General features: G+C 42.8%; 1 protein-coding gene across 4 annotated transcripts in view; it reads right to left on the bottom strand.

Moving 5' to 3' along the window:
• LOC117775060 (collagen alpha-1(XIX) chain) overlaps window positions 1–10,956 on the bottom strand; it is a 101,530-nt gene extending 90,574 nt beyond the window's left edge. For all 4 annotated transcript variants that reach the window (XM_034607875.1, XM_034607876.1, XM_034607877.1 and 1 more), the window contains exons 1-7: window positions 10,845–10,956; window positions 7,385–7,506; window positions 6,635–6,709; window positions 6,455–6,554; window positions 1,410–1,533; window positions 1,044–1,319; window positions 412–492 (exon numbers count right to left, since the gene is read on the bottom strand). In XM_034607875.1, the coding sequence (XP_034463766.1) occupies window positions 412–492; window positions 1,044–1,319; window positions 1,410–1,533; window positions 6,455–6,554; window positions 6,635–6,709; window positions 7,385–7,506; window positions 10,845–10,906 (840 nt within the window). In that variant the 5' untranslated portion in view covers window positions 10,907–10,956. The remainder of the gene's footprint in view (window positions 1–411; window positions 493–1,043; window positions 1,320–1,409; window positions 1,534–6,454; window positions 6,555–6,634; window positions 6,710–7,384; window positions 7,507–10,844) is intronic.
• Between the last annotated feature and the right edge of the window lie 2,165 nt (window positions 10,957–13,121).

The following is a 13,121-nucleotide window of genomic DNA, read 5'->3' as shown; positions in this document are numbered from 1 at the left end:
CATTTGAAATCGCTGTTCCATTAGCCCTTATTGATTAGAAGGTGATGGAAGATCTGTGTTATTCGGTTTCTATCAGGGGACACGAGCCCTCGTGGAAGAAAACGACAAAAACCTTGTTACACTTTCACTCTCTGATCACACTGTATAGGTTAAAGTTCACTGTTCACTCTGTTACTGACATATGCTGAATGTACTTAAATCAGAGACGCACTGAATCACCACATTACATCACAGGGTCCTGAGTTTTGAAAGCACACATGTAATATATCGTCTCATTAGTAATAAAATAGATTACGAATAATAACGGTCAGGAAAACGGACATAAATCCCCAAATCCGCCTTACTTCTTGTCATTCCATCGACTGTAAACTGCAGGTGTTAGTGCTGTGCAGAGGTATTAAAAGATTTTACCTTTGGTTCCAGCAGCTCACAGCAATTTTCCATCTCCGCGATATAGGGGTCACAGTAGATTAGAAATAGTCTGAGTTCAATCTGTGGAAAAACAGCTCTCATTAAGAGACCACAGCTCCACCGTCACATTATACTTCTCTTTTGACCGGTAAAGCTCGGATCTCTGGGTTTTCTTCGCCTGTGAAACACTTGGTAAACATCACGTCTGAACCACAGACACAGGTCTTACAAGGCTTCATCTTCTAAGTGAGTTGCTGCAGCTTCACACTTCCACGGCGTCATTTTTTTCTGTTGTACTGACATACATCTTTACAAATCATGTGGGGGTCAGCTGTTAATGCTACTTAAGCCAGGTTCTGCTCATAAGTATTGGGTGACCGAATGGCATGGCTGACCCAATGTTTTTTTAGCACTCGCAGGCCGCTCTGAGAATGAGTGTAACACATACTGTATGTCACAATACAGGATTAACACTGATTAAGAAAACAAGCCCTTGAAGCGTGTTTTGAATATCTCTCAAATGCTTTGAGAAAGTAAACTACTACGACTCGAACAACTGCCGGACCAAAAAGAGGTAAAACTTTAAATAAGACAAACAAAACATGTTTGGACAAAGTTAGCTCCTGACATACATCCACAGGCCGTCCATCCTCCACCCGTGTGGTGATGAGCGTTCGCCCACCGGGGTCAACGTCGTCCTTCTCATCGGTCAGTCTCCGTTCTATTAGCTTGCAGTCCATGTAAATGGAGACAATGTTGCTCTGCACGGAAACGCTCAGCTTGTGCCACTGCCGATCAAAGAGGGCGTGCAGGTCTCGGCTCTTGAATGTGTAGCGCAGGGTGTTCTTCAGCTGACCCTGGAAGGAAAACTCCACCACCTTCTTGCCGCCGTCGACCACAACGGACACCTGCGGAGCAAAGAAACAGCCATCCCATCATTTTGGAGTAGTGGATACTGGAACTGGCTGTATGACATTAAAACGTAGCGTGACGCCCACCTGACTGCCTCCAGATTGGTCGAAAATCTGCCAAAGATACCAGCGGTCTTTTTTTGTCGTTCTTCTGACCCGGAAGGTGGTGACGAGGGAGTACTCGCTTGAAAGTCCATTTTGAAATATGAATCTAAACAAACATAATAAAACACAGTCACATTTTCACAAATGAACATTTCGAATCATTATCATTCAAATATTTTATAAATGAAAGACAACAGTGTCAAGCCTCATTTCTCGACAGTGACCGTAAACTCTTTCAGAGCTTTCAGGGGCTCAACAATGAACCAGCCAATCAACTTCAATGATCGATAAAACATTTCAATATCCTCCCGCTGAGGAGACGTTCACATAAATAATCCTGACAAACTTGATTCCATTTAGCTTGATGAATTTTATACTGGCTCCCCCGTGTCATTCAGATAATGAAAACGCGCAGAAATTGATCCAAAGTCACAGGAGCCAATCTTTTTCCCTCGCTGAGATTCCATGTGCCACAGTTAAAGGGTTATGGACGTCTTGTGCAATGTCGTCATGGCTTTATGTGGACGACCTCAGCTGCTCCGCGGAGCACAAAAAAATACTGTGTCCACAGCTGAAAATGTAGTTTCAGCAAGAGCAACATATGCAGAAGGAATAGGGTATATAGAGGAAAGACAATATATATTTCAAATATTATTACAACCGCTCTCAAATGAATTACAGTTTATTCTCTAACTCATCTCTCAGCCAACGCCTGCACCTCCCTTCCTGTTTGATACACTAAAAATAAAATGAATATATTCTAACCCTAACCCTTACTCCAGGCTCAGAGTAACAGTCAAAAGTGGAGGAGCATAAACATAATAAATCAATATCAGCAAAAATAATAATGCAACGATAAGGTCATTGAGGAGCCAGCGCACTGCTGTGGGGGGGGGTGGGGGGGGGGGGGGGGGGGTGGGTGGGAGGGTGAAAGAGTTTCTTCAGACAGGTTGGAAATTAGTTTTCACTCCAATATATCATCTCCTATTCTCTCAGAGCTTCACACCCTCTTCTACTGTGTCCCTCGAATTCTTTGAGATTTTGCTGTAAATGGTACATGACTAAAATGATAAATACGCCGAGTTAGAGCTCCCCCGGAAAAAAATCAAATGCTTCTGCGAGAGGCCGGGGACGGGGGAAGGTTATTCGCTGCCCGAGGGCTAAAAGACTGTTTCAGCAGCGATTCAATATGAAAAGTGGCACGGCAATTTATAAAAATGAGGCTTTACAAAATAAATTAAACAGAATATTTCAGAATCAACACAGTACACAGCGACTTCTCGAACCTAATGTATTACACATTATTATGAGAGACAGATAAGAACATATAAAGAACAAAATGTAAATGAGAAAATCCAAAACCTTATGCAGCCACTGCAACCGCTGGAACAGAATATATTTAAGCTAATTTAATACAAACTCTGCAGAACACGCTGCAAGAGTGTTTTCTGTTCGGGCTTCTGAGGTTCACACCCTTCTTTAAGAAGTCTGCTCTGATTTCAAAACACAGTCTGTCAGCAAACTTGATCTCCGAGAGACCACGGGGTTAAAGGTCTTAACCTCGTGCTGATTGCCATCTGTGGCTAAACGGCCTCAAAGCTCACTGATTGGTTGGTTTGACGGTTGTTTTTATCCGATTCTTTGGAGAAACACGTGTTTACGTAAGTGATAATGAGTGAATGAAAAGAAAGAGCATTATTCTTTTTTTTTTTGCTTATATCACATCCACCAGTTTCTACAATATACAGGGACTTGGCCAACCCTGTCTTTTCCAAGTCCCATTTGTATATAACTCATTTGCATTGGCAAACATGTTCTGGGGGAAGCATAGCCGTCTCCTGGATTAGGTTCAGCTCTGTATTCTATAGGGTTGGATTCTACAATGTGAAATAGCAAAAGCAAAAGCGACGAAACAGCCCCAGCAGTGAGGAAGAGAGATATCTTCTTGAGTAACATTTCTTCGAGCCACCAGTTAACGGCGCATATGTGCTGTGTTTTGGGAAATAGAGCACATCCATAACAATAATCAGGAGAAGCACAAAAGGTCACAGAGCAGCGCCACCACTGCCAGAAGAGTTATAATCAGAAGTAATTCCACTTTCATCGGGAGCGACCATGTGCTGTCTGGAAACCATCACCGCTCTTGGAACGCGTCCTTGACCAAGCATATTTGCTTGGCTGAAGCTGCTGCTTGTATAATCAGAGACAATGGTTTGACAGAATGTCACAGCAACACTACCGGTCTGCTCGAGAATCTCCCGGAAGCGGCTTTAGTGTCCTGGCCGCCTGCAGGAAATCCTATCCAAGAGGATTCGTTCAAATGAGTCAGAGGAATCAGATTGCCGTCGCTGAAACAATCAAAGCTCAAATGTGAGCCTAGTTGGCTCGCGTCCCTATCGCCGACACTCAATCCTCCACCACGTCGGTTTCTGAGCTGAATGCATCATTCAAGCGAGCGAGGACTATAACTTCCTCTCAGCGGGACTCCTCTATCCGGTTTTAACATGGAAGTGCTGCATGCCAGCGTGATAGGGGCCTGCCACTGATCGAGCCAAATCAAACCCGCCTGTGATCTGCAGGACAGAGACTTTATGCAAATGAGTGTAGCGGAGGTGTGTTAGACTGCTGCTGTTATCATCATTACCGTGTAAATGTGTGTTCCTCTACACACACACACACACACACCTAACGGAGTCGTGGCGCTGCAGGAAACGCCACGCCGCCGAAAACACACTGTTTCAAAAATGTGTGATCTGCCACCATGCTGTAAAATTAATTGAGATGAATCTGATACCTCTGATGAACATGGTGTTGTTTTGACAAAATGTGCATTTGACCATGAATACAAAATCACTGTTATGACGAAAAAATACAGCAACGAATTTTAAACTTTGTGAGTAAGTGAAAGCATGCTCCAAGTGCGAGGCCTCTGACACAGGCCGGTTCACGCTGCAAGCCTTAGTCCTCAATTAGGATGTATTGCTCAGATCTAATTATCTGGTTTTTGCAATGTGAATGGGTCATGGTCCTGAAAATGATGCACATGCACGAAAAAAGAACATCAACACATCTTACTACTGTCGTATGGAAGTAAACAACATGGAGACCACGGAAGTTAGTGTGTACACTTTCATGTATAGGATGTTGTACAGTGGGCACATGATAGTAAATCGTTGATAATGTCTGTATGTGGCCGTTACCTCTGTGCGGAGGTGTGCGTGGATACGGAGACGAAGCTGTGAATCAACGAATGTCGCTCTAGAGTGACAGCAAGGTCAAACGCATTCCATCCAACCAAATCAGAAATTGAATAACACCACATTCCACGATGTTGTAGTAGAGAGATATGAATGCGGGACAGAAGAATGTAAACAGGGCGAGGCCAAACATTCGTGTTTCCAAAGACGCGACGCCGGAGCTGCCATCACTGTGCTTTGATACAGCATGGGAGCATACTATGAATACAAGCTGCAGTTTCCAGAGAGATTTGTCAGCCAATACAAATGTTCCACGGGTAGTTCAGCTCTGATCTACGCACCGTAATACGTATTGTGCCAAAGAGCTGACAGAACATTAGCCAGATCTGGAGAGTCGAGCATCCATCTCTGCATATCCTGAAAGTAAAGCGAGCGATGCTTTACTGGCTGGGGCCGGGGGCAGAGGGGCCTCCCGCTCCGTGCAATTGCCGTCGCTTTCCTTCCTCAGCTGACATGCAGTGTCACCTGTCAAAGTACTTAGATAATTGGATATGAGAGGGATCGCAGTCTCACCACTATAACCAATGACACTGTCAGCAGTGTCATTGAGAACCAGCATCTTCTTGCACTACGGGCCCAGACGGAGGGAAGGACTGAGGTAAATGTATTTTCGGCCGGCTGACTGAACAGGGGAGGGAGATCACAAATCACCTGGCTCAAAGATCCCTTCACCTCGCCAACGAGAGAGTGGCAGTAAATGTTTACAGTTTCTTGTCATGTAAAACTACTCAAAATAACCTCGCCTCCCTGGAGAATGACAAGGTGTTATCTTTCACAGATGCAACCCGAGGGGCAAAGAAACAACGGACATCTCAAAATACATTTATTTGTTCTAGTCCAAAACGTCACTCTAAAGCCTAGATGGGCAGCCACTGGTTTTTTATGCTCCTCTGGTCAAACTTAATGCAGCTGATGGGGAAAAATATTCAAATTTCCAATGTATATCAAGATGTCCACATGAAGGTGAAGTCAGACCAACCAGTTGACCAGGAGAATAAAGGTCTTCAGTGAATAGGACCTCAGCGTGCCATTTGTGTCGCGATTTTAATATTCCTCTCGTAACGTAGGTGCTCACACTTTTTTCATTCCCTTTTGCCCTTATGATATTTCTAGAATAAGTGCAATATATATTAATTCTGTTCAAATGATTCCCTGCGTAACAGTGCACCTCACAGCTTGCCCTTATTAGCCGAGGCAAATGGTACGATCGCTCTGAGCGGGGAAGAGTAAATCTGGATTGCCTCAAGTCAATCCTTTCATGAAATTCAGTTATAACTATTCAGGGGTTCGCTTTTTTCTCTTCTTCGTACAATATCACTGGATCTCAAGAAAAAATGAGCTAAACCTCTCGTTGCTGTCTGCACAACAGAGACCCATTATAGAAGTAATATTTCAGGTTTTTTTTACAAACGTCACACGTGGAGTTGCAAGAAATAACAGGGACTCCATATTGAGAACCTGTTCATGAGGGAGAAAAACAGCAGCAGCCTGAGTGTTGATCCAAATGAAGACTGCCGTTTAATACCTCGGCCACACATGAATGACTGCGTCTAACAGCATGCCTGGATTGTGCTGCGTCTAACAGCAAGAGCAAGGGAGAGGTATAAATGAAACAGCGTATTGGAAGATTAATTACCGAGTGGTAGCTGACATGGAGACTGTCTGTCTGAGTTATCGTCAAACAATGTAAGGAACCAGGGAACAGCATCCGAAACCCAAGTGATGCAGAAAATAAACACACATAAGCGTTTAAACATACATGATACTCACTTTGTCGGCTTAATAAGGGGACTGCTTCCTAAACGAAACGACGGCAGGTCTTCCGTGATCGTGCCCTTTCGAAGAAGAAACTTTTCTGTGAGATCGAATCCTGTGAACAATGTGTGACCTCAGTTAAACAGGAGAATGGGGACATATGTACAGATCAACTGTGTTCGGTCAGGGACATACCTGTGATTTGCAAGGGACGATCTAAAACATCGGTAAACCTGCGCTCATCCACGCTCAGAGGGGGACAAGAGCCGTCTGGAGGAAAAGCCACAGAGAGGCTGTTAGTGCTGAGTATTGATGTTCATTTATATTTGAAGACAGTTTCGAATAGTCGTATCGGGAAGGAAATTATTTATTGAATCGTGAATTCTTTTCCACATTGCATTTCCTATCATTAATAAAAAAAACACTTGGGAAAAATTCACATCAGAGCAGAAGATCAATTTACTTTTCTTTTTTTTTTCATTAATATTTCAAACTTCGGTTTAAAGTTGAAAACATAAAAAAAATACCCAACTGAGACCGAGATGTAATTTATAGGCAACATTACATCCTCTAAAATCGAATTTGAATGGAGGCTGGCTTTCTGAATACTGATAGTCCCGTCATATTTCCCTGAGGTTTTAGTTTTTACCACAATCTGTCTTTTTCAGACAAAGACATTACCCAAAGAATAGTATTAAGAAACACTGTAAACACTATTTACACTATTATATTCACATTATTATATAAATCTATAGATGTTTTTGAATGCTTGACTAGTTTTTGAAAAATGATTACACAAGGAGTATCTTATTTTTATGATCACAGTTTAACACATCTTCCTGTCTGTGTGTGTATTCTTTTAAGCTACAATCAGAGGTCAGACATTTTTAAACAAAACCTTGTCGGCTTTATTTTGACACACTAAAGGACGACAAACACACATACCTGTCTGTTCACCCACTGCCATTCCAAACGTGCAGTGAATGGAATTTAAACTCCAGAGGACAACAGTCCATCTCAGCGAGCACATCATGGCTCCTACACTAGAACGTAGTCCACTTGAAAACCTGGATGCAAACAGAATACAGATATATTTAATTCACAATTCAGTTAAATTCAGTCTTAGGATTTGATAAAACTGAAATAGGCAAAAGGATGAAAAAAATTCCAGAAAAAACAAATCTTAATGAAGTCATATTCTGCATGCAACTATCAACAGAGGTACACAAAACTGTTAAACTTACAAAAGTTATGTTTTTCCTTCAGATTAAAGTGATGAATTGTATTTATATCAGTTGTTTAGTATAATTTAAGCAAACTTAATTAGTATAATTTAAGTAATTTAAAGTAAGCACTGGAAGTAAAGTTGCAAACACATACTTGCAAGTATTCTACTCATTTTAATTAGAAACCTGTTATTCCGCTGCGTGCAAACAGCAACGTTGGCCACAGTTGGATTCATCCAGCTACAGCACTATAAAAAACTAGTTTGTTTGATTGCTACACAAACTAAGATGAATACAATTAAAACAGTTTCACTCCTTTATTTCACACTCATGTCTGCAAATCTGCTCTGTTCATTTTAGCAACAAAAAAACGAAATAAACTTAAGTGCAACTTGTGTTTTCCTGAAACTAAATTCAACTGTAAATCAACCGTGAATTGAATCTTTTACAACCCCGCTCTCCTACCCACTCAGGGGTCCCTGAAAGCCTCCTAATGTATTTATGTCAAGTCACTCCACATGGAGAATGCACTTGTGAGTCCTTCATTCATTAGCTTCATGAACACCTGCCGTACAGTGATGAATGGAGATGTCTATACGGCAGCTAAATCATTATACTCTAAGCTCTGTTTATGTTAAGATTTCAATTGATAACCAGCGAGCCGAGCTGCCTCTCGCTCTCCGCAGACAGTTTATAATTCATCAGGTCTGCATGTCGACGCCACAAATTAGCGGTGCAATTGTGCCGATACACTCGATCGAAGATAAAGACAACACAATGGGGAGGTGTTGCTGTGTGTGGTGTTTATCTAAATTCATTAACTCGGCAGGTTTAAGTGGTCGTCATTCATCATTATTCCTGATTAAGTTTACAGCATGTGTCTCAGGGCATCTCGAGAAGAGGGTTTATTTACAATACTCGAGCACTGGGTTGTTTGTTGCTCGGCCTGTTCTTAGGTCTCTCGTGACAAAGCCTTGATCCTTGTCACTGGGGTGCACCATTAACACTTTGATGTGGGAGCTGTCAGCGGTGCGTCTCGGTCAAGGACGTCACGCGGAGGGATCAAACCTGGAAACCTCCAGTTACAAGTGGGACTCTTAAAACCACATGACTGCGCTGCCAAACCAACATGTCCAGCATTAATCCCGTGCCATTGCAAAGAAGGCGAGGCAATCTGTTCTGAAGTACAGTCAATAAAGTACAGTGAGACTTTTCTCTGTCTAGACGTCGCGAGTAATTTCTGGATTACTTTGCATCCAATTTCACGCGGCTTTATTTCAAGGACCTTCAAGAAGAAGAAGAAGATATAGAAGATGAAGAAAGGAGAAGATGAAGAAGAGGCAGCAGAAGCTCCATATAACCCTACACACTGCTTCATACATCAACTCTAAAGTGGCACTTTATATGCAAACACGTGAATATGTTAAAATCCATTTGTGTTAGTGATTATTCTCTTCTAACAACACACTTAATTCCTTGTTTGTTAAGCGTATATTAAATGCGGGCGCAGGCAATTCATTAAAGTCATAATGTAACCTGCTTTTCTCAGTGTGCAATCCCCTTAATCCTCCCTTCCTGTTTCACATTCATCTATTTCCACTGAGGAACAAACCGCCACAGAACACAGAGCCGAGCACTGAACTTGACCTCCAACGACCACCATAGCCGCCACAACACATTCAGTTAATTTATATGCACAGTGTCACATAAGTGTGACCAACAGTATTTTTAGCCTCGGCCTTTAACAGCCGCCTTCTTATCCAAATTAATTTCGCCCCAAATGATTAATTCCCGTCCACGCTTCCCGAGCACTTGTGCCTTCTCCCGCTGCCGGATCATAAAGTTTGGCGTGCGGGCCTACAGTAAGCCGTCATGGCGCATGGAGATGAAGTGACCACGCCACTTACAACTGCAGCCATGCATGGGCCGCCAGACAAGTAGCGACTACAGAGGTATCACGTTCCCTGTCTGTGTGAAGGCGCACGGCATTCCCAAAGTTTCTGCAAATGCATGCAGCACACGGCGGCTCCCGCACCTCTAGCCCTGCAGTCACATGCACTCCACATCTTTACATGACTGACCCTTGTTGTTGAGGATTCTGTCCAGGAGTTAAATGTGGTGCTTTGAAACCCACACGTTATTTTACCTCATTCACTTGAAGCGAGCAATGCCGCTGCACCATCTGCTGTAAATCTGAATCGATTTCATTCCTGTGTGTGTGGGTGTGGATTTTTAGGCTTTGGTCACACACAGTCACAAACACACGCACACACAACCTCCATTCACTGTGGACAGGCAAACCAAAACCTTATCTTAAACAATTAATGTCTAATTGTAGCCTTAACCTAACCACAATTCACATCTTAACACAAACCTTCACTACGACCAATCCATGCCTAACTCTAACCTTAACCTAACTTAACCACAATCTGCATCTTACCCCTAAGATTTAGGACTTCAGAAATTACATTCTGCCTCATTGGGACCAGGCTTATAGGACTTCAGAGGACATTACATGGATTTGCTTTGGTTTCCTTGAGACTTGCACAAATCTTAACCTAGCCTTAAATATGTCTTCACCTTAAAATGCCATGATTTGCTTTTCTTTAATGTGAATGATTTAGGTCCCCACAACAAGACTAATATCTGGACCAAGCACACACACACACACACACACACACACACACACACACACACACACACACACAGACACACACTCCCGTCTCTCCATCATTCACTCAGCCACTTTCAGTAACTGGTAATAACTTCACTGTAACTCTTTTGCAATATTCAAAGCAGCGTGTTGCTCTGCGCCACCGCTGATTGGCTGGATGCTTTCGGGGTTTTTTCTTTCTTTTATTAATTACGGCACATGTAGATCGGATCATATTCCTCCAGTATCCGCCACATTTCGGACTTTGCTGTTAACAAGTGACATGACGGCGCCTGTTTACTGTCGCGGAGCGCTCACAAAAGCACGAATAGCCTTCCCACTTTACGCACAAGTTACAGAGATATCAAGCCATGCGTAAAAAATCCAAAGTCCCACGTGCCAAGCGACAGAATACGCACAGTGTGTCCGTTTCAAATTGATTCCCAGCATGTTAACGCGCTTGCCTTTTGCACTGTGAAGCGATCTCTAAACCTGCTGAGGCATTCGCTTTGGGATGAGTACTCACAGTTGCGGGGGGAAAGTTTCCTCTCTATGGCAAAAACGCACAAAACGCGGCGAAAGGCGCATAATCCATGTGTGATTACGATCAGTCCGATTCCGGATTCCAGGACTTGGAAATAAAAGTCACAGTGGGATCGCCTGCTGGATCTCGGTCCTTATTAGTTGCACCGAGTGGCCCTCCCACTCTGTCATTATTTCTGAGATGCACTGGCTGAGACTTGAGCAAACAAGAGGAGCGCGCACTGAAAGCTTTCATATTAGAGGGGGAAATAGATGCCCATCGGGGAGTCCAAACAAACAAACTCTCCCATTCAGCAGAGCCAGGTGCGGGAATTACACTGTTTGATGCTTTATCATCTGATCAAATTGTCTGAATAGGAGCCCTAATGCACGTGGATTTGTGTCCCTTTAAGGTGGATTAATGTGTGTTGTTGGCAAGGAGATCTGTCAGGTCAAAAGTGAGAATATGAGAACAATACAAACACATCGTCTTTGTACCTGTCTATTCATCACCTGATGCCCTACAGCACATTGTGTTGGCTGAATAGGGGATCCAGCATGATAGAGTGACAGCTCTCAGCTGCAAAGCCAGGCCCAGTGTTACAGCAACATGCTCCATGCTCATACTATTTTAGTCAGAACACGCAAATGCCATGTCGCAATACTATCCTGCCATACGGGAAGGCAACAACTTCAACATTCACTGCACTGTGGAAGTGTGAGGCTGAGTTTCTGATGCAGCTTCAACGGTCTTATCAGTGTCCTCTCTCGCAGCCTATTAATTCTCCTCTGTGCCCAAAGCCCAGGTTGAAAATGTGTCTGGCAGTGTTTCCACACTACATCCACACTGTTTTATTACTGAGCCGCCAGTGGAAGCCACATGAAGGTTAAAGCAGAGCAGGGCTCGCTGCACTTTTGTTGAAACAGCACACCAACAGTTGAAGACACCCGGTCACTAAGAAACAGGTGTTCAGACTCCACACACTACACTGTTTGGACAGATGATGTTCATGCACCCTCCCGTTTCACACAGGACACACACACACACACACACACACACACACACACACACACACACACACACACACACACACACACACACAAAGACGTCTACTTTACCAAACTGTGATGGCAGAAACAAAGAAACAAAGAGGAAACAGTTTAAAGAACAACTGGTGATAGGAATGAAGCAGGTGGCTGTAGGCTGTTTCTGTTGAATGCAGAATATAAGCATTTTACATAAGAGTGGTTAAATGATTCTTCAGGACTTTATATATATATATTTATGTAAAACTTGAGACTTTAAATTTAGATCTCCCTCATAGGAAAATTACATTTTTAGCAGCTGCATTATTCTTTAGGACCAGTAATTCTTTTTTTTGCTGAGTGCAGAAAAGCATAGGAAAACGATTTTTCTGTTGGCAATAATTCCAGAGTTTTATATAAATATAGATGTTTACACTAGATGTGTACAATATACGCTGTCTGTACAGTGGTGGTGGTGGTGATGAGTGTTTTAATTCAAATATAGAAACTCCCATTTTGACTTTCCTCTCTCTCTCTGCTGCGATGTACCATTGTAATGTAAATTCAACCCGAAGCTGATGTGTTTATCCCGTCTCAGTCGGAGAATCTGTATCACATCCACTGTTCTCTGGAGAATTGTGTAGCCCCCAGTGTTGGCTCTCCTTTTACTCGCAAGAAGAAACTTTTATTACCACCAATGGTTTTTCAGCAGTTAAAGGAACAAGTTCTCTGATTAAACAAAATAACCCCCTCTCAATCAGATTTATTAACATTAAATAAAGTAATTCAAGTTAAATCGGACATGCCGAGAGGGAGCTCTTGCTTCTCTTGAAGATGGCATCGACAAAACCCACAACAGTGGAGCGATTTCTTCCATTCAAAATATATAAGAAAATCTCCTCACCTCTATTGTGTAGGGGTGGCAGAAGAAGTCTCAGTGATGGATAACTTCAAATCGTCAATTTTAAAAGTATCTGAAAGGTTCAGGGCCACGAGAACATTGTAGGGATTTTGTGATTTGGGTGGCGCGACTCTTTAAGATTAGGGCAAAACTGTGGCCAAGGTGAAATAATGAAAATGCCATGGCATCTTGATGGACCAGGATACAACTACATCATGTACCATTTAACAGCAACATCGCACATGTCCATAAAGAGTTCAAATCAGAGCATTTAAGGTCAGTGCCAGAAGATTTATGCCTGCCTTTTATTAACGTATGCTGATGTCGTGTATCACAATGCAAAATGCATGTGTC

Source organism: Hippoglossus hippoglossus, chromosome 15 (genome assembly GCF_009819705.1).
Source record: "Hippoglossus hippoglossus isolate fHipHip1 chromosome 15, fHipHip1.pri, whole genome shotgun sequence".
In the NCBI taxonomy this organism is placed as follows: Eukaryota; Metazoa; Chordata; class Actinopteri; order Pleuronectiformes; family Pleuronectidae; genus Hippoglossus; species Hippoglossus hippoglossus.
The sequence above is the reverse complement of the archived record's forward strand: the minus strand, read 5'-3'. Positions and strand labels throughout refer to the sequence as shown.